The 22,091-nt window shown below is 27.1% G+C and overlaps 4 protein-coding genes across 9 annotated transcripts in view; 1 reads left to right on the plus strand and 3 right to left on the minus strand.

Moving 5' to 3' along the window:
- The window catches only part of LOC142326686 (FAD synthase-like), a 49,510-nt gene extending 34,589 nt beyond the window's left edge, over positions 1–14,921 (minus strand). For 2 of the 4 annotated variants that reach the window (XR_012756841.1, XM_075369306.1), the window contains exons 1-2: positions 14,410–14,551; positions 12,451–12,511 (exon numbers count right to left, since the gene is read on the minus strand). The gene's annotated coding sequence lies outside the window, so the exon portion shown is untranslated. Of the gene's footprint in view, positions 1–12,450; positions 12,512–14,409; positions 14,552–14,669 lie in introns of those variants that run through there. The other 2 variants (XM_075369308.1, XM_075369307.1) reach the window with 2 other exon arrangements.
- Positions 1,347–14,600, minus strand: LOC142326688 (ribosomal biogenesis factor-like). Its single transcript, XM_075369309.1, has 3 exons — positions 14,470–14,600; positions 1,691–1,835; positions 1,347–1,587 (listed from the first exon to the last, which is right to left on the minus strand). The coding sequence occupies exons 2-3, from the start codon at positions 1,802–1,804 to the stop codon at positions 1,381–1,383; spliced, it is 321 nt and encodes a 106-aa protein (XP_075225424.1). The 5' UTR covers positions 1,805–1,835; positions 14,470–14,600; the 3' UTR covers positions 1,347–1,380.
- On the minus strand, positions 3,356–6,617 carry LOC142326476 (tRNA (guanine(37)-N(1))-methyltransferase-like). The gene has a single exon (XM_075369050.1). The coding sequence runs from the start codon at positions 6,549–6,551 to the stop codon at positions 5,076–5,078; it is 1,476 nt and encodes a 491-aa protein (XP_075225165.1). The 5' UTR covers positions 6,552–6,617; the 3' UTR covers positions 3,356–5,075.
- A 128-nt stretch (positions 14,922–15,049) lies between the features above and the next one.
- Aps (diphosphoinositol polyphosphate phosphohydrolase 1 Aps) overlaps positions 15,050–22,091 on the plus strand; it is a 139,200-nt gene continuing 132,158 nt past the window's right edge. For all 3 annotated transcript variants that reach the window (XM_075369312.1, XM_075369310.1, XM_075369311.1), the window contains exon 1: positions 15,050–15,463. Coding sequence is in view for 2 of the 3 variants with exons in the window: in XM_075369310.1 (XP_075225425.1) it covers positions 15,365–15,463 (99 nt within the window). In the remaining variant the exon portion in view is untranslated. The remainder of the gene's footprint in view (positions 15,464–22,091) is intronic.

The following is a 22,091-nucleotide window of genomic DNA, read 5'->3' on the forward strand; positions in this document are numbered from 1 at the left end:
CTGAATAGATAGTATATATATATATATATATTTCTTTAATACCAAATGATCTACTTTTTTCAGAAATTACACGTGCCATATATGGGTTTCATAATAAAAAAATTGCTTATACTGTTCTCAAAAATAAAATAAATTATTTATAATTATTATTAGTGATCGTTTTTTTTAGAACACTACACCCACAGTACAAAAAACCTCTTTTGTTAAGACAAAATATTATTTTGCATTTAAAAAATTTGTACCTTTACTCTTTAATCTACAAATCATTCAGATATCCAGGTTTTGTGATATTCATCCTATCAAAAAAACCATCATTTCATTACACAATTCAACACAAACTATAAAAATGTAAAAAAAATATTTTAACACTTTCGCTTATCAAATAATTTTTAATACAAAGGATAAAATATACCTTTATCCTTTATATGATCATGACACAAGTCAAAAAATAAACTTCTACAAAGCTAAGTTTTAATCTTCCTTATCTAATCGAATTATGCTCTACAAAAAGAAATATCACAAGTTTTGGAAAGGAATATTTTTTTTTATCTTAGTTCTTGATGACAGCTGAATTTGAATCATGCTATTTATATTTTCATTGATTGTAGATTATCTCCATGGGGGTGGATTTTTTCGTAAGAGAATTTTTTTATTGATATAAGGTAATCATTTGATGGTTTTTTTAATTAACTCATATAATGTAGAAATACTAGAAATATATATAAAATAAATTAATAGCAGTATACACTACTCCTATCAATAGTACATACATTAGAATTTTAACTTGCAGTATGTATAAATAAAAATTATACTATAAATTTAAAAATGTTCAAACAACCCAATAGATAATGTGAGTGAAACAGAATGATACTCATTATTAATAATGCGTCTTATTTTTAATATCAATTAATTAATATTCATTCTTTATTTATGATTTATTATAAGTGATTTTATCAAATATGTATGCTTTTAATACTCAAATATATTAAAAGAGTTATTTAATGTGTAGTCTGATAAACATTTATAGTTTAAAACAGTTAAAGTAAATTTTAACCCGTATTTAAAAAAAAATCATTTCGTTTAAAATTATTTAATTTAGCCTTTTTTGTGTTGTGATTTTACAATATAATATTTCATCATTTTTGATTTTACATTTCACTACTGCTCGGAAGAATATGTTAACTATGGTCAAAAAGTTACAACTGTAATTGATCTAATAAAAGTAATCATGCTAAAAATAATAAAAATCGTTAACAGTTTTCATGCATAACCAAGTGAAGCAGTTTTACATTCTTTTAATGGAACGAACAATTTTTATTTATTTTTAAATAAAAATAATCAACATGTTATTGATATTTTAAAAAAAATTCTTTTTATTAATCACATTGACATATCTGATAATTTTTCTAAAGCTTCTGCTGATTTCTGTTCAGATTCTTCAAACTGTTTTACATTATCACTTGATATCAATCGACTGGTATCCTTACTATTTTCTACATTTTTTACGGATGTCTGCCTTACTTCTTTTTGTAATAATGTTAACTGTTTATCAACTTCATCAACTTTTCTTTTATTTACTTCATTTAACTGTAATCAAACGAGACATGAAATCAATAAATCAATAAACAACAGCTTCTGAGATATAAAATTAAATTATTTTCAATCATACAATCTTCATAAGGATCCTTACTTTTTTCAGTTGTGTCGATACAGCTTTTGCCTTATTTTTAATCTTGAAACTACGTGACCCGGCAACTTTAAAAACATTCTTTGAAGGTTTGTTGAATTTATTATTCTTTCCCATTTTCTTCTTTACATATACTGTCTATGTTCACCTGTGAAAATATTTTACTACATTGATTTGTTTGAAGTTGATGTTAAGTTATCTTCATAAATCTTCTAAATTATCTTCTAAATTATTTTACATTTATTTAATAATAAAAATGAAGTATTCTTAAAACATATTAAAAATATTGCAACTAATAATACATAAAGATAAACAAAAAATACAAATAATAATAAATCTAAAAAAACACTAAATCACTGTAACTGATGCAACAAAACCACCAATAAATACAAACTCATATATATTATACAATATAATTACAGTTGATGAACATAATATTAAAACATAAAATGCGTACAGATAGTAATTTTATATTGTTTAAATAATAATTCAATAAAATATATTAAAAACTAAAAGTCGGTGAGGAAAATTCTATGAATTATTTTTTGATAGGAATTAATACATGAATAATCTAATAGATGATATTAGTATACACGTCAATTCTACATTGCCTAAGTAAAATCTTTTGTTTACTTTTCTTCCAGTGTTCTCAAGGATTATTGGGTTATTTTTTCCTGAAATGAATTTAGTGGAGAGCATTCCCATAGGGAGCAAGACTCTAATATACTCATAGAGAGCTGAAATCTCTAATAACCTGGGAAAAAATCTAGGATTTTTTTAAATCCTAGTGTTCTGTAGCAGGAAGAAAGCTCTTCAAATAGATCTAATGAACATTGTAATCTTCTATATTATAAGAATTCTATAATTAATGCAAGATATGGCATCACAAGTTTTTATGTTAAGGTTGAACACTGTGAAGTTACCAGATGACACATGTAGAATGTTAATTCTAATGTGGTTGTGTGCGTGTGTTTAGTGGGGTTAATTTTTATTCACAAAACTATTGATAATTATTTGGAATTGAGATGTAAACATACTTTTACGCAGTTGCTAAACTAGGACATACCTTTCCGTAACATTTTTTCAACTTCACAGAAAAAAAAGCTCTACATCTTATTATAACAAGGTGGAATACCACCACCTCAATAAATGTCACTGTAAGACAGTTTCTTGATTTTTAATCTACCTGCTAGTTACCCTCTACAATTTCTCGATTTAAGATTATCTGATTTTCATCTCTGGGATGATCATTTAAAGGTTAACAAACATATATAAAGATGCATGATAAATAAAATTTAAGTACACACACTTGTCAACTTCATAAATGTTCAGGAATACATTTAAGAAAGTAGAACAAAATGAATTTGCAAGAATGTAATTCATTCAGCGATTTTTGTAATTATAAGATAGATTAATAACTAAATTTAAGATGAAAATAAAGGGATTGTGGAATTCCTTGTTAAATTCTAGTTTTACTTGATGAAAAAATTATCCTAGACTTACCACTAAAAGATCTTAAGTGAATTCTAAATAACAAGTTTTTTCCATATAATGATTTCAATCATAATTTTGATCTTTAATAAGTGAATTAAATTTAAAAGGAGTTAAATGCAATTTTTTTTATAAATCATATGTAATAAATTAACGTAACCAAAAGGCACTAATGTTCAATTAGGTCTTGTAGCAATGAATAAATTAAAAAAAACAAAAATTGATTTTTAATGACAAACTGAATCAAATCTTCATTTAACATACATTTTCACTTATATCAAAATACTTTCAATCACTCTTCTGACCTTCTTCAGGAATGATATTGTAAAGTATCACCAAAGATAAGGAAACAAATCTGTTTTATGTAAATTTGCTTGGTGAATAAAACAAATCAAAATTAAGGTTTCAGTTGCTTAGAAATTTCTATAAACATCTTAAACATATCAATGTAATAACAATCCTCTTTATGATCTAGTGAATCACTGATTGTTCAATTTGTTTCAATAAATGGAAATGGCAAACTGCAATTAAGTTTTGTTCAAAGTGTGATAGAAGAAACTTTTGAGTTAATAAAAGGCAATACAGTATTCAGAGATCATATATGTTTACATAAAAATAGTTTTAAGAAGCATGCCATTAATAAGAATAAGGGAAAGAAAGCTTTCAAGTTGGTCATTAATTGTGCATGCTCTTGTTGCTGAAGTTATATTAGACAAGTCTAATGATAATAAAAACTGAATCCTATTAATACTGTTACATGAAAAAAGCGAATAAGTTTGTACTAAGTTACAAGCCTACATGACAGAAGACTGATCATCTGGATGTAATAGAAAAGAAAAATTCTGTATAATTCAGGTAATGATCTTGAAAAGCCTTCTTCAATTTTCTTGACTTGGTAGCTATAAACAGGTTCAACATAAGAATTCTGTTTCTAAAATTGAAAATTCAAAATATAGAATTTCTTCTATATTCTGGAAATGCAATCAGCTATAACACTGATTTTCAACAGAGCTGATGAAAACAAATGTTCTGTTGAAGATATATATAAAATATAAATCAATTTTATTAATCTGAATTTGATGTCCATCAAAATTATTTTTAAGTGACAAACATAACTCCACAATTTTGCAGATAACAGTAAAAAATACCAAAACTAAATTTAAATGAAAAAATATTAAATATTTACAATATAGAAAATTAAACACAAAAAGATAGTTTGTATTTCAAATAAAAATTTTCTAACATGAGAAGCTCTGGATGAGGTAGCAAATTTTATAAGTGGCATTAACAGATTATATTAGCTATATGGGTCCACTACATTAGATGCTTGAAGAAAGTTATTTAAAAAAATAGCATATTAGAAATATCACAGCTCAACATTATCATTCTTTAATTGTTTAATATTAATGTTAGGTTTTTTTATATAATTCACCAAATAAGCTTGAAGCTTTGGATGGGAATGTGGAATGGAAATTTTATAGCAAAATGAAAAATACCATGTATGACTGGGATTCAAACCCAGGTCCTTCCATAAACTACGATGCACCCCACTCTGCCATGGCTCCATTGTTACAAAAACTTCATATCACTACTCAGTGATATGAAGTTTTTGTAACAATTTTTATAATTTTTTTTTTTAAAGTAAATTAATTTATTATGAAATTATACTTAAATATAAATTATAATAAAATACCATTACTACCCCTATTAAAAGTATTATTAGAATTTATGGATTTCTCTTTCCTATTACAATCCATAAAATTGAGGCTTATTTAGTTTTAACGAGGCTTAAACAAAAAAAAAAAAATATCTTAAATAAATTATACTTTTTCCAATATAGAGTATTTTCTGACAATGGTCATAATTATTTAAAATAATAATTATCATAGGTTAACTTTCAGATTTTTTTGGTTTCAAGGTCAGTAGTAACCTTATCTTCTTCTACTGCCCTTTTAATACTTTTCCTAAGTAAGATATCAGAATCTAATAAAAATGATACCCTAAACATATCTTTATTTGGAGCAACATGTCTTACTTTGAAAATTTCACAAATAACATTAAGTTTTTTACCTAAAGACGATTCAACTAATTCTTTTGCACAATTCATTAAATATTTCTCATCCTTGGATGGTGATTTAATGAAACAGTATAAATGAATAAATATGTCTTTTGGAATCAACTTATACTCTGTTTCGGTAAATAAGCCGTGAAATTCTGTAATATAATTAACGGCTGTTGAAGGGAGATTCATAGTGATATGAACCCTGTAATCAAGGGAATTTTGTTTAATTTGATTAATATTTAACAGATGTTGCTTAAGATCATTTAAAATAAAATCTTTAGCATCTTTATTGAAAACAGTAGCATTCTTATTAACTTTATTTACTAACAGATTATGCTTCAACCACTTAACTGATTCTGGATTTAAATCATTAGCAACTACTATACAACCTTTTTTGGCAGCAGGCACAGAAAATGGCCCTACACCAGCAAATATATCATACAATACATCTCCTTCTCTAAGTTTGTCAATTATTCTTTCATGTTCTTTAGATAAACGTGAATTCCAATAAACAGTAGAAAAATCCATTTCAAATGTACATGAATTCTCTTTTAATTTTGCCTTCATATCATTTTCCCCACAAATCAGTTCCATCTGAAAATTTCTATACGTACTCTCAATGACATTAATTTTATTGACTACCGTTCTAATTCCTTTAACCTTATTTAATATTATTTCACCGATTACATATTTATAATCTAAAAGCTCTGTACGTAAATTGAAGTGGGCGATATGTCCTATTATAGAATAACCAGAAAAACTTAAATTTTCTGGAAGAACAGCTTCTAACATATCTTCAGTTTTCCAGTTATCAAAAGTAACCTCCTTACTGATGAAAGTAAAATTTTTCTCAGTTATTCCTTTTGATTTTAATGAATTAATGACAGATTCATCTAAACTATTAAAAGATGAAACAAGATCTGGACTTAATAAGAAACATTTTTTGCATTTCTTATTTTTATTATCAACTGCAACATTGTTTTCATAATCTTGTAACGGTTTAAAATTTATAAGTTTGGAAAAATAAGGTTTTACTAATGCCTGTATATCTCTTATTAAATTTATTTCTACAACAAGAGATGGAAATGATACAGTTTTTGTGAAAGCATTTTTATCTAAATGCTTCATGCCTTTAACATCAGAAGATGGCATCAATATTTTTGTTAAAGAATTTGTACCGATAAATTTATCTGAACACATTCTAACATTATCTAATAAGCGACAGTCAATAGGCTTTATTAAAGTATTTGTATGAAATTTCACAAATATAATCAGTTTTAATGAATTAAGAAAAAATAGACTGTTGTTCATTTCAGTCACTAACACGAAATAGATTAACACTTATCGATAACTAATTTACATGTTTTTAAAAAACATATTTTGAAGCATGGATAAACCTGTTAACAGTAATCAAAAATTAAAATTATGCAATAGTAAGAAAACTAAATTTAAAAACAAAAACCAAATAAGCAACAAGCAAAATCACTATAACTAAAATAAATTTAAAATAAAAGCAAACAAAAATGAACAATTGGGAAAAATGAACTACCAAAATAATAATAATAAAAGTAAAAAAGGATTATTAATAAATAACATGCTAACCATAATGCAATAGACACCAGAAAATGCAAACAGTAAAATTACAAAACACATTTAACGTATCTGATCTAAATTATTCTATTGTTAAAATTTTCATCTTTAATTTTTTCTTCATGAAGCTACATAATATAGAATAATAGTAAAGGAAAAAATGTTTTGAATAATATAAACTTAAAAAAAAAAAAAACAATTGGATGTACAAGACATCGATCCTTATAAAAATCCTCCCTTTCTTCCTGACTAATAAAAAAAAAAAAAATCAACAAAAATTATCATAAAACTGTTTAGTATAGTCAATATAAAACTAAATAAATATATCTTTTTTAATAATTTAACTCTTCAAAATAAAAAAATATTATACAAGGTGCACATCAAAAGTAAAATGGGTTTGTTACATAAAAATCTGTTTGCTTTCAAACCAGTAAGTAAAAATGGATGTAACAATAAATAATCCAACCGATTCATTCTGAGTTGTGTGATATATATATATATATTGAAGGATAGGGTGACATAATGAAAGAAAGAAGGTGAGCAACTGTATCATGAGTTAGAGAGATTGGGAGCGTCAGAATTTACTTGAATGACTTTGCTCGGCAAACAAATGGAAATGTTTTAAGAAAATTTACTGTAACAGATTGAATATGGAATTTTTATAGTAATTGTAAGCTACTGTAAACTGTGTCATTGTAAATTATTTATTATTCAAATGACCAAACTCATTATAATAAAAGTTTATGTTTAACTCTGAATGAATGATTGGTTAATGTAAAATATTCAGATGAGAGTTGGGAAAAAATATGTTTTTTTTTTAGAATCTGCTTGTTCATGGTGTAGTTTAAAATCCCCATAAAATTTGCAAAACCCTTAACATTTTAATAAAACAATTTCTTTTTTTATAATTAATTCGCCACATAAACTCAAGCGCTTGTATGTGGGAATATGGTGTACGAGGGTTAATTTTTTTTCAAGGTCTGATCGGTCATGAAATTAAAACCACAGTGAAAATAAAAAATTTTTTATTTGTAACAAGTACTTACATAGTTATGCTATTTCTCTACATAGTCGCCACTCCGATTTAAGACATTTGTCACAGCGTGGTCCAACTTTCCAATATCCTCATCATAGAACGAAGCCGCCTGTGTTTTCAGCCATGTTTCTACGCTGGTCTGCAGCTTGATGTCTGTTCCAAAATGTTGGCCTCCTAACCAGCATTTCATGAGCAAAGAGGTGAAAATTGGATTGAGCCAAGTCCGGGCTGTATGGTGGATGATCAAACACTTCCCAACAAAAACGCTGCAGGAGCTTCTTTGTTACAGCTGAGCATTGTCATGGAGAAAGACAATGCCTGATGACATTTCTTTCCTTTCCACTTATTCTGAATTGCCCTTCGTAGACATTGAGTCACGCAGTATGAGGCTGCAGTGATGGTCGTGCCACGTTCCATGAATTCCACCAAGAGAACTCCATTCCGGTCCCAGAACACAGTAGCCATACACTTTCTGTTGGAGAAGGTTCGCTTTAACTTCTTTGGTTTACTGGGAGAATGAGAATGCATCAGAATACTGTTTAGATTGTTTTTTTGTTTCTTTAGTTTCGAAATGGACCCATACCTCGTCCCCTGTGACAATTTTGTTCAAAAAATCTTCTCCTTCATTGTAGTAGCGCTGGAGAAACGTTACGGAGGCGTCCATTCTTATTGTTTTGTGATAGTCAGACAGCATCTTGGGAACCCATCTCACACACAGTTTGAGGTACTGAAGTCTCTCACTCACAATGGTGTAGAGAGCTGACCTTGAAATTTCAGGAAACGAATCACTCAATACAGAAATTGTGAACCGACAATTTTCTCGAATTGCCTCATCCACTCGCTCAACGAGATCATCGGTTGACACTCATTTCCTTCCCTGACCGCCTGCATCATGAACATCTATCTGTACATCCTGCTTTAAAGTTCCTGCACCACTGTCGCACTTTGCGGTCACTCATTGAAGTTTCACCATATACATTACTTATTCGTCGATGAATTTCAGCTGCATTACACCCCTCAGCCTGAAGAAATAGAATTACTGCATGCACTTCACACTTGGCGGGAGATGTTATTGTTGTAGACATATTTATGTGGTAGCTGCGTGTTCAGAACTAAACGAAGTGACGCGACGTGATTGAAGGCCATACTAGAGACGCTGCGCAAAGGTTCATCCGATTTTTGCGCGGGTTTTTATTTCGCGACCGATCGAACCTTGAAAAAAATAACCCTTGTATAAGCAACAAACATATATCACAATTAATAACAGAAAAAAAATAATAAATTGTTCTCTTTTTTCCATTGTTTATTATTTTTTTGTGATGCTGAAAATATGTTGCTATTTAGGCTTTTGAGGAAATGTTTTATTTACATTACTTAATAAATTCGGCTGTCTATTTTATTTTGAAATTATTATTTTTATTTATTTTTTTTTATGTACATTGTAGTTTAATATAAATTTCATAATTTTATTCAGTTTTACGACAAAAAAAAATATAAATAAAAAAAAAATAGTCCCAGACACACAAATATATTCTATAAGCAATACATTATACATATTTAATACAATATATTATTGTATTCTATTGCTATATATAGCAATACATTATATATTTAATTTATGTAGTATGTAGTAATCTAAAGTTGTTTAGTAGTATAATTTGACACAGGAAATATAATCAACAGTAACAAATGGTACATTATTTTACCTTTCAGATACACATTAAAAAATTGAACTAAAGCGAGGTGGTTTAACTTTCCCAATATGCACTTTGCTTATAAGACTATATTAATTTATTTTTCTTTTATACCTTTTCCTTTTCCTGACGATGTTTTGGGTTACTTAATTAGAAAAATGTCTTTCAAGGACCTGACAATTGAAAAGTTCTTTCACAGATCTCCTTCTGTATCATTGCAGAAGTTTCTGTTTATTAATATGATGTGAAGCCACTGAGAATACATTTAGAAATTTCTACTGAAAGTACTATTTTGGTAATTAACTAATTTTTAAAAGAAGTGTAATTTTAATGTTTTTATTTATTTATTTTTCCTTGGGTAAGCAGTATGGGATTTGGTATGGAGTTCCATAAAATAAAAGAAGGAATGCTGGGCAACTCAAAAGGCAGTATTTTAAAATAGATGAGCCTTTTTAAACAAGAAAGTGCATATTACCCATTAGTAATAAAACAACATGTGCTGTTTGCTGTTACGTCCATGGACAGCCAGTGATAATTTAAATTATTTAAAGCTCTAAACTTTTGAAATTACAAAACAAATCAAATTCAATATTTTACTTCAAAACATTTTCAATCACTCTAGTGACCATCTTCAGCAACTCTTATTGTAACTTCATTAAAGATTATTCCAAGAGTAACTGAAAATTCTTGTAACTAACTCAATGAAAACATTTTATTTATTAAATTTTGTGAGTGCATGTGAAACTACCCAAAGACTCTATAGGTTCCATCCAGATGAATAAAAAAAACCAAAATAATGAACAAAATATATATATATTCTACTTAAATTTTTTTAAGGAACTTAAATATAATATATCTATTCTTTTTCTATAAAAATAGAATATAATTTTATTTTTTTTTAAAATAGCCTTTTCAATGATAAAATAAGCTGCTCATTTGTCATATTTTACAAAAGCAAATTAAACAATCTTTTATGCAAATAGAAACTTTATTATATCTACACCAGAGAGAATGCCAAAATTATCTTTTTATTGCTTTTCATTTTGTTTTTTCAAAACAAATAGCTGCCTCTCAATAAAATGAAGAACGGTGCAAAATAGTTATGTTTTACTGAGCTTCAACAATCCTTTATCTAATTAAATTTGCTCATTTACCTGCAAATTTGCAATTTGCTCATGCTATGCAAATATACTTTTTTCTCTATAATAAAATACACATTATTTTACAATTTAAAAGTTTATTTAGTTCTATTCCTCATATCTAAATTAGAAACCACAGCTAAAAAATAACTAAAAAGAGTTCCAAAATTCTTCTAAACTTTATAAAATCTACAAAATGTTTCAAATCATTAGATTTGAAACTAATTAAAGAACTATTACATTAAATGCAACTTAATACCTTGATTTTCAGACATATTGTTGAATAACAACGGACTCTAAAACAACTGATAACTGGTTATAAATAACAGATGAGGTTCTAAAACGAACACATATCTTTGAATCAGGCAATTTTCTAAGCTATATTTTTATTGAAAGCTAATAAAAAACTCCTACAGTATTAAAAGAGAAGGAAAAAAATAAAAGTAATACTAAATAACATGACAATCAAGAACATAAATAACACCACTAACACTTTTTATCTATAATTGAAGATAGATATTAATATTATTTTATTATTTATTGATTACAGTAAGATATGACATTACATAAGTATTCTAATGAAGAAGATGAAATGAGGCGAGCAGAATGATAAAAATGTATGCTAATGAAATAGAGCAAACAAAAAAATAATACAAATACAAAATAAATTTCATTAAAAAAAATGATTTTGTATTTATGGACTCACTTTAACAAAATGTTGAAATAAAACACAATATTAAAAAAAAATAATAGAAAAACCAATACATATTATTCAGGCAGGTTTAAACACATTTAAAATAAAATCAACAAAAAATACTTCTTATATAATTTAAAAAAAACAGTGCAGTAAATATAAGTTATACTATCACATAATATTTAAATTATTAATATCATGAATTACGACTGAATGGTAATAAAAGTTACAAAAAAACTAATTAAAAATTATCTTTTAAAAAAGAGAACTTAAAAATTTTTTTGTTACGAAAGGGTGAGCATCAACAGTTACAGTCATTAGCTCAGTGGAAATTGGTAGCATAAGAAAAGACACCATGCCTGACCAGGACCTCCACACAAAATAAAGATATGCTATCTACTCAGCCATGGAGGCCAACATCAATTTTTAAATTCAGTAATATTTAAAAAAAAAAATTTAGTTACACATTTCATAAGAAAAATTAAGAATGAAGTTCTTAAAACCTTTGTTCAAACAATATAACAGTGTAGGTGTGCATACAACCTTCCAAAACAGACTGGTAAGTAAGGTTAACTAGTTTTATTATATATCCTCTGAACTGGTAGTTTTAGAAAAGATGTAAAGCAGTATTGATAAGGTCAACAAAAATATTTTTATAGCTTTTTTCTTTCTTGAAGAGTTTCATAAATATAATGTAAAAGAAATCTCATGTAATTTATAAAATCTTATTTTTTAAGATAGTGGTCTGGGACAAGTTCTGTTTTATATTTTTTTATTATTATTTAAAAAATTAAAAACCTGATATGTTTCAATCCTAATTCTACCGTCTAATACAATTTAATAACAATATAAATTAATAGCGAGAACCCTATACTCTGGAATAAATAATGTAAAAATAATTGAAAGTAATTATTGTAGAATTGATTGAAGGTGAGCATGAGTATGTTTTCCTCAAAGCAGTGTATCATTAAATAATTACATAAGGCACCACTGAATAAAACAATATAATCTGAATGAAAGATGAGTTATATGAATTGAAATATTTTAAATTACAAACCTTACGTATGGTAAGTTACCTTTCAAATCGAATACTTAACTCTTTTAAGAAATCATTCACTCTGTAAAAAAAATAAAATAAATGTAATCTAGTCTTATTCACAAACAATGAAAAATAATTTGTTAGTACAGCGGACGCATCATTAATTTTTCTCAAATTTCAACAATGAAATTAATCTATCATATTGAATATGAACATTCTGGCTAAATCACTAATATATGTGTTGGCCACTTTAACACAGAGGTGGAGGAAGGTTGTCTCTTTCTGAGTAACAGCCTTTTTGGAGGAATGACTTTTTATTGCAGCATATATTTTAGTTGATCAATGCAAACCACAGATCAATAATAATAATATGTCCCTTCTATCTGAATATAAAACAAGCCCTGAAATCTTTCAAGGAGGTAATACATTTTAAGAAGGAATAATCACCTTGTTGGTATCCTACCCTCAAGGGCAAGCTGTGCACCTACCATCTGTGACGGGACTTCAGTTTCCTTATGAATAGATAGTTTAACTAGCAATGCAGTCCTCTTAGTTGAATGTTCTTTTTCAACACCCTTTCTACTGTTTTCATTATTCTTATCCCTTTTGAATTTTTAATTTGGTGGCTGAAGTTTGGGCTATGTTAGGTTTAAGTTGAAGATATATATATATATATACACAGCTAATAGATTCTTGATCTAACCTAGTGGGGAGGCACTCATCTATGGATCACCCCTAGTCCCTGTAATTAATCTATACATTTCTCTTAACAATGTTTTCTGTTACAAGTTTTTGATCTGCTAAGATGGCCTCAATGAGTTTTTTAATCAAGTTTTTGAAAAAAATGATTTCACTGTTTTTTAACTTACAAAAGTGACCTATTTTAAATGATGTTTGCACAGGTTGTAAATAATTGGTCATCACTTCTATGATGCCAAAAGTAACCTAAATTAATGTATGAGAATAAATTAACAATGATGGCAGCAATTCATTTTGTTCATGTTTATGCTTAGGATTTTGAAAATTTGCAGTCAATTGCGATATAACCCAAGCTATTTTAAAAGTTTTGCACTGTACCACAGTAATGGCCAAATTTTAAGCAAAGATCTATGTTAAGTGATGACTTTTTTGTATTTTTAGTTAAATGGTATATCTCAGTATATCAAAACACTATATAAAAACTGTAATGGGGGTGTGTTAGTCCTATTATAGGTCCTTTGTTGTTCTTGATAGCAATAATGATCCATCCTCAATATCAAGCATTCAAGTACAGACTTGAAAGCTGTCAACTGTAACTGTTACTAATGTTAAAGAAGAAACCTGTTTTATATATAATTAAAACCACGTTACTAAAAAGCTAACATATGATTTTCTACTGAAGGTTTTAAAATACCAAGAAACCTCAAAACACAATTTTAATTGTAGATAAACCTTTAACACTAACTTGGTAAAATGCCCAATTACTAAAATAAGTCTTCATTATAACATAACTTTAAAACAGGTTGGGGTATAAGCTGAATTATGGAATTTAATAATACTATTGCTTACATTATGGTCAACCACTTCCGGAAGTAATTAAACGTAGCACCAGTTAATCTAATTTTGTTTTAAAGGTGCAATCAGACATATATTAAACATAAAAGGCGACTCTTTTGTTTACTAGCTGATTATACTAGATGTAATTTTAACATTTTTACAAATGTAATAATATTACATGTCATAAAATAAAACTTTAAAATTTCATAAAAGCTATAAGGATATATCAGAACATTAAAAAATCCAAATAAAAAATAAATAACCCTAACCTAACAACGTTTAACCTAAAAAAAAAAATTAGAAAGTAATAAAAAACGAATCAACTGTAATGATAAACGTTTTAAATGAAAAAAAGTCATGGTTTTGAAGTATTTATTTTATAACAAGCAAAATGGCATTTTATTTTATACAAAAAAAATTAAAGTATTTGTAACCACTTACCAAAATATTTAAAAAAACAAAAAAAAAAACGTGATGCGTTATAAATGATTTTGCACTTACTCAATAAGCCAACAAATAAATGCCAGTATAGTAATGTGATACTAACTGATAACAAATTTAAATATAGCACATCAGTTTAAAAATAATCTTACGCGTATAAGCTCCTTTACAGCAACGTGCTTGTTCAGCTGACGCAAATATTCTATTGTTACAATACGGCATATTTTGTATAGATAACATTACGTTTCAAGATTACTTACATTACTTTTATTCTAACGTAATTCTTTTCTGCTTCATTCGACATCAGCTCACTGTAGTTAATTATTTAATTAATTACACGATTATATTACAATACTGATATTATAAATAAACGCATGTATACATTTTTTTATATTATTTTTAATTTAGGTCAAAGAAGTTCAAATTAGAACGTCTTGATTACAATTAGGAAGCATTACTTTTAAATCTTTTTGTAAACCTTTAGCTTAATAACCTTATATTAGATAAAGTCCAACTGGTTTCCAGGAGATCTCCATTGAAAACGAATTGCAACAAATTATTAAACATATGACTTTTGATATCAAAGGGAAATTTTAATCTGCTCTGGTGGTGACAATGCGTTTCTCATTCATTCCTGAAACATCAAACAAGCAACATGGATGCTGTTGCCGTTCTTGTCGATTCGTAGTCTTTATTGAAAGGGTGCTGATAGCAGTGCTCATTCGTAAACGGTTTGTAGTATATATTACCTCGTAGGCATTTATCCGGGAGTTTGTTATAATTTTTTAATTCTGAATATGAAGTGTTTTCTGTAAATTTTCGTGAAATGTTTTAATAATGGCGGTTATCAATGAACGAATGCGGTGATTGCGATTTTTGGGTTTAGGTCGTGTTTAGTGGGATATAAATTAACGTTTTACTTTTTGTTATTTTGATATTACTTTTTTCAATTATAATGGTGAAAGAGAAACCAAATTCGATTAGGATATACGACCAAGATGGATTTAGAAGAAGAGCAGCTTGCATCTGCGTGAAAAATGAATCCGAGGACGAGGTAGGACATTTTATTATTCTGCTTTTATAACAGAAGTATATTTTATTGTGACGTTACATTTTTGTTCTGCACTTTCATTGTTATGAAGAAACTTATTTTACTGTCAAATATACTTTTGCATCGGACCACGGTGTACGTTTCAGTGTTGGGTATATCCAGTTCAGCGTGCTTAGTAGCTCGGTAATTTGTATATTATACTCACGACTTTTACAGATGTTTGTGTGTGTTTATGCAAATTAACAAATCTTGATTTGAAATATTTTTAATATTTTCTATATTACATCTCTTGTCTAATTTTCTCTTGCCGAAACATTTCTACCACTATATTTCGGGTCATTCAACATTGCAAAATCACCGCATTAATTCGATTTAAATGTTGCTCTTATGTTTATATTGTAGTATTATATGGTTTATATTGAAACTTTAATTTTAAATGATACGGTGTAAGATGCGGTTTAATTTTTAATTATTTTCTTTTAAATCTGCCATACTATAAATTTACCTGTTCCCATGAACCAGAGGATTCTTATCATATTGTCAATCCGTTTTGTATTATACTTTATCGGTATGCCTTTATTTTAGCTTTGTATGTTTGGGAAAACAAGAAACTCAAGAAGATATTGTATAGTTAAAGCAGGTTTTTTCTCCTTAAAGTGTAGTATGTATAGAGATTTAATAAAATGCTAAAAATATCAATATATCGATCAGCAATTTTAATAAGCTGTTAAATAAAAACACATCCGTTAAAGTTTTTAATTTCCTGTTTTAATAAAAATTGTCAATATAGAGTGATAATTATAGAAATGGATCTTGGGCAAGATGATGAACTGCTTTACTTCCTCTCATAGCCTGATGTCTTTGCAACACATGGAACAATTCAGGTAGTAGCATCATAGAAACTGAAGTGTGTATTTTAATAAAATGCAAATAGCATTTGACAGATTGGTTACTTGAGTTCTTGGAATTAAACAAGTTTTGTACTTTTTCACTATCTGCTGTTGCATTTGTTAATGCCTAACACTGGACATACGGTCCAAATTAAAACTGTAAAATTAATATTTTCTTCTTTTCCACTTGCAAACAGATTGCACCCATCCATTTAAAGGGAACCAACATTAATGATTCTAACTATAATTAATAACCCATCGGGTTGGTCTACTGGTGAACTTGTTATGGCAAATCAGCTGATTTTGAAGTCAAGAGTTCTAATGTTCAAATAATAGTAAAGGCAGTTATTTTTATATGGATTTAATACTAGATTGTGGATACCAGTGTTCTTTGGTGGTTTGGTTCCAATTAACCACACATCTCAGGAATGGTTGACCTGAAACTGTACAAGACTACATTTGTACATATCACCCTCGTTCATCCTATGAAGTCATACATTACAATGGTTCCAGAGGTTAAACAGAAAAAGAAAATTAAAAGATAATGTATATTATAAAATGTTTTAATATTATATTTAATAAACTCACTTCATTTTTTAAGTTTTGATGAACTGATTTTTGTGTGGCAGTATCATGTGCAATAGACTGTTTGCATTGTGTAATATCTCACAATTGAGTTTTCCCTTTGTATTCCCTTCAAAAGTTTGTTTAGTTTTCCCTTTGAAATTCTATTGCCACTTTTAAAGAGACATTGTGCCTTTGACATTACAGGGATCTATTTTTATAGAACCATCATTTGTAGCACAAAATATAGTATAGTATTCTTACTCAGGAACTTCTTGCAGTAATGTAATAATTTTATTAGTGGCATTTTGCTATATTTTTTGAATTAGTGTTATTTCTGAAAAGTGTCATTTTAAACAGTATTTGCTTTTCTTATAAATAAAATTTAGTTATTAATGTGTACATTTGTTTGTTTAAAGCCAACAGCAGCAGTTGGGGGAAGATATAGGGTTCATGAAGTCCAGAATTATTTTTTAGATAAAAAATAAAATATTAAAAAAGATACTAGTAAAATATGTTAGTTTACAATTATTTATATTAAAATTTTTATGATGTAATTTATTCAAATTAAAGCCGTTAATTTTTTTAAGCTTACTATATTTTAGTAATTGAAAGATGTACACTTTTGGTGCAGGTGCAGATGTGGAAGTCTTTACAAAGCCCAGCTGTTTGCTAATTCATTTTCATGTAAAAACTACAGTATGTGGTAAATTAACAAAGAAGATAAAATTGGTAAAATGATGAAAAAATGGCATATCCTTGCCAGTAATCTTGAAATCAGCTTGCTTTACAGTATATACCTGACCAATATACTTATATTTTATACTTAATTTGAGATACTGTTGTACTTTTGGTTGACAGAAATAGCAGATCTTTGTGTACTTTCATATGGCATTTTTCTGTATTTATTTTCTTTCTTTCTTTCTTTAAAATAAGAACATCAATCTGTTTGAAAAGTTTCTGCTATATTTCTTTATAATCCTGATTGTGTATAATTTGAGTTTTTTTAAGGGATTATTAATTTAATTACATTTTAATAAGCCATTTTTTTGTTCTTTTGCTTACATGAAAAAGTATCTTCAGAATTTGGTTTATATATCTTTCTTTATTGTTTATTTCTGATTAACTTTTTGAAAGGTTTATATTATATGTAAAATTATGTTGCTTTTATCAGATGACGGTTAACATGGTACTATTTTGAATTGAATAACCATGTATAAGTTCTTTTATTAGAATTTTTTATGCCTTTATCTTAATTGTGACACTTTATTGTAGTTTTGCATGCTTTTATTCAAGTATAGGAAATTGTATACTGTTTTTTTTTAATAATTATTAAAAATTTATGTTTATATTTGATTTATGTATTTAGTATAGTATAAAAACATGTACGAGCTACCAGTATTGCAAATACTGCTGTTTCTTATATTATGGGGATTCTTAATCAAATAAATTCTCTGTAATTGTAAAATATAAATTCAAACAATGTTTAAATAACATATAACAAATTTTATAATTATTTATTTTACAAATTTCCTGTGCATTCATATACTGTTTTAATCTGTTATAATTTTTATCGGTTTTTCCATTAAATATATATGTTTTTTTTTCTGTTGTTCACGTATAAATCTGTTTTTAAGAGAAAATTTTGTGCCATTTTTCAAGATTTGATATTTTATGATGGTATTCATTTTCTTTTTAACTGTAGAACTTTTGATTTATTAAAAACACTTTCACACAGTAATTTATTAATTGTTGTAACTGAATATTACAGATAAACTGACAGAGTTATCATTTTCAAAAATTGCATATAAATTCATTTGGATAATATGCAATCCTCTACTAGCATAATAGGGAAAGTGAGAAGTGTAGAGGTTCCTTATACTCTGGAAGAGTTAAAGCTATAATTGCATATCACCATGCCAAGCCTACTGAAGTGGAGTTGACATTAGGCCCTACAAGTGACATATTTCCTCTGTCCTCCACATAGTGGTTGTTTGATGAACATCATTACTATAAGCAATTCTGACCGATCCCTCTTCTATCATTGTGATAAAGGACAGATTTATAAAAAAAAAACCTTTAAAGAAATTTCCAAAAACTTATTATTTTCTGTTTTATTTAAATATCATCACAATAGTAGCATGCATAAATGCTTTTGAAATTACTGTGAAGATGTAGGCAAAGAATTGATAATTTTTTATATTATGGGATTTAATTTAAAATCTGAAATTAGAATAGAAATCTTTTAATAACCACAGTTGAACTACTGATGATTTGTTTAGAACTTTTTGCACCCTTTATTATCAGTAAAATAATCTTTTACATTGACTTGTAATCGATAGCAGATGGTAAGATTAAATATTTTGATTTTTTTTTCATTTAATTTTTTGTAGCATTGAAATCATGTTTGTTAGCTAGAATTGTTATAATAAAGTGGAAAGTATGATGATCATGTCAGAAATGAGGTATCAAGTTTTTTTTTGCAAATCCTTATGTTTTAGGGTCCAACCGGCTTTGGCCTTTTACTCAGGATTGACCAAACCGATTTTCTTCAAATATTTTTTTTATACGGCGGAGGGGGGATGTTGATTAAATTATTTTTTTCAAAATTCATTAATTTCTTCAGAGCCATTTTAGACAAAACTTTATTAAAAAAAAATTATTACCTAAAATGAATATATAAATACGAAAAAAAAATCTTTTTTCAAACAACCACCACCTCTTAAAATTGAAATATATGTTTTTTGTTCTTTTGCTCTATCTCCCTTTGGTTTAAATATTTTTTGAAAGTTTATACTTCATTTATTGAAGTATCTTACAGTTTTTTTAAAATTATAGACCCTTGACCTAAAATACAGAAAAGTTTTTTTGAAAATGTATTTTTCTTATTTGAGCCATTATTAAAGACGGCGTTAAATTTAGAGAAAATTTTACTTTTGAAAATTTTTAAGCTTTAGTATATGAATATTTTTAGAAATTTTTTCTTTAAATTTATTCTCCATCTCTAAAAAAAGATATATAAATTTTTTTTAGTCTTTTTTTTTGCTAGGGATAAATTCTTTATTAATAGATTTTTCAACGATTTTCCTCACAGAGAGTTAGGAAGCCCCTAAAATCAGTAAAAACTATTTGAAATTTGGGAATTTTTATGCTTAAATCTTATTTTGATAATCGTGACTTCGACACATTTAGCCGGTAAAATCATGCAATTTTTGCTAGTTTTTTCTGTACTTTTATTTATCGATGAAATTGAACAAATTATTTAATCGAATAGTAACAAGAATGTAATTAATTACATTTTAAAATTGTTAAAAATTGTAAATAATTGAATTTAAAATTAATGGGAACTTTTTGGAGCTAATTAGCAACATTTTCTACATTGCACTTAGCAGTAATCTTATTTTGTTTGGCATCTGTATTTTTAAGTAGTTTAAATCCGTTTAGGTTGCAATTAAATAATATATCCTATTTATATGTTTTATCTGCCTAGTTTATTATGTTATATTCATTAAATTTATTACGTGTTTAAATATCATATCGTTCAAGTTTGTCGAGATCTTTGTTTTTATATGATGTATGTAAAACGTTTATGTTATACCGTATAGAACATAACATATAGATTGTACATCTATAAAAACAAAATCTGAATGCTTGAATGAAATTTAATCGACAAACACTCTGAATTGATAAGAACATATTACCCAGGCAAAGCATAGATGAAATTTACAGTTGTAGATAAATAGATATATTATGTACAGAAGAAATTCCAAACATTTTTAAGATAGCCGCTACAAGTAAATCCAATGAAGAAAGTGTTAATTAGCTACAAAAGATTCTTAGGAAGAAACAGCTTTATTATATATAATTTATTTTTATATATATGAAAATAATGGTGTCAGTTGAATTTTATTGTGTGTGAATAATCGTTTGTGTTAAAGTTTTAACTTTTAATTCTTTTTAGAACACTTTTAAACAGTTTTAGAACATTTTACCAATTATGTTTTTCAGTCTTTAGTTGTATTTTGGTAATTCTATCGAGTAAGGGACATCTGTTGAACTTCTAAATTGATTTTTTTTTGTGTACTTAAATATATTATCAAACTTTTATTTGTCTTAACAAGAATATTAACAGTAAAAAAAAATTATTTTTTATTTTATGAGCTGCTTTAAATTTTATTTCTCTTTATTTTGATAACTTGAATTTAAAAAAAAATATTTTCCTAGCTTGTAAATCATAAAAATTACACTTGGTCTAGAGAGAGAGAGAAAGAGAGAACAGAGCATCTGTTTTAAATTATTTACTTTGATATTTATAATCTTAGAAATGTTTAATTTTTCTTCCCAAAAAGTTTTATGTTGGAATTATTGAAAACTGCGTTAATTATTTAAAAAAAAATCAGTAGGCTTAGTTTTTATAATAATGGTTAAAATTTTTTTTTTACCAGTGAATTGTGACTAGATTGCTAAGTACATATTTATTACTTATTTTCTTCAGTGTTAGTCAGCTTTGTTGATTAAAAGTTAATTTTAATGATAATGCAATTGTTGCTCTGTTGTTTGTACGATGTCATTCTTTTTAAATCGCTTCAATTTAATATTACTTTTCTTCTTAAGTTGGGTTTTGGTTAGAAGAATATAAGATTACTATTATTATTATTATTACAATTCATAGTTAAGTTACTAAAATCTGTGGCCCTTTAAATCTGAAGATCATGGTTTTTGTTTTATATGTAGCAACTACGAATAAATCCGACCTGAAGTTCCATCCAGGCTAGGAGAATAATGAAAACAGAATTGCTATTATTGACATATGATGAAACCAAAAAATATTACATCAGGATAAATTATTAAAAGAAGATCTCGATCATTTTATATATAATTTAGCAAATTGAGGTATACTATGAACGTCTTAGATAGAATTGTCAATTCTAATTGTTTGAAGTTTTTTTTTTACGCGGTACCATAAATAATAATCTTAATAGAAATATAGTAACTTTGTTCCGGGATACTGCAATTCACTTGACGGATAACTGCAAAGGAGAAGATATTTACATTATATCCCATCCCGTATTTTTTTTGTTTGTTTTTTTCACATCTTCACACTTTTTATGAAGGATTTCCAAGGGGAAATAATAAAAAGATAAGTTAACAATGTAAGATTAAATATTTAATAGTTT

Source organism: Lycorma delicatula, chromosome 6, assembly GCF_047948215.1.
Source record: "Lycorma delicatula isolate Av1 chromosome 6, ASM4794821v1, whole genome shotgun sequence".
NCBI classification, from domain to species: Eukaryota; Metazoa; Arthropoda; class Insecta; order Hemiptera; family Fulgoridae; genus Lycorma; species Lycorma delicatula.

Coding starts and splice junctions, on each gene's coding strand:
- LOC142326476 (XM_075369050.1), bottom strand. CDS start 6,551: ATGAACAACAGTCTATTTTTTCTTAATTCATTAAAACTGATTATATTT.
- LOC142326688 (XM_075369309.1), bottom strand. CDS start 1,804: ATGGGAAAGAATAATAAATTCAACAAACCTTCAAAGAATGTTTTTAAA. Junction 1,588..1,690: donor TATCGACACAACTGAAAAAA/GTAAGGATCCTT, acceptor GTTTGATTACAG/TTAAATGAAGTAAATAAAAG.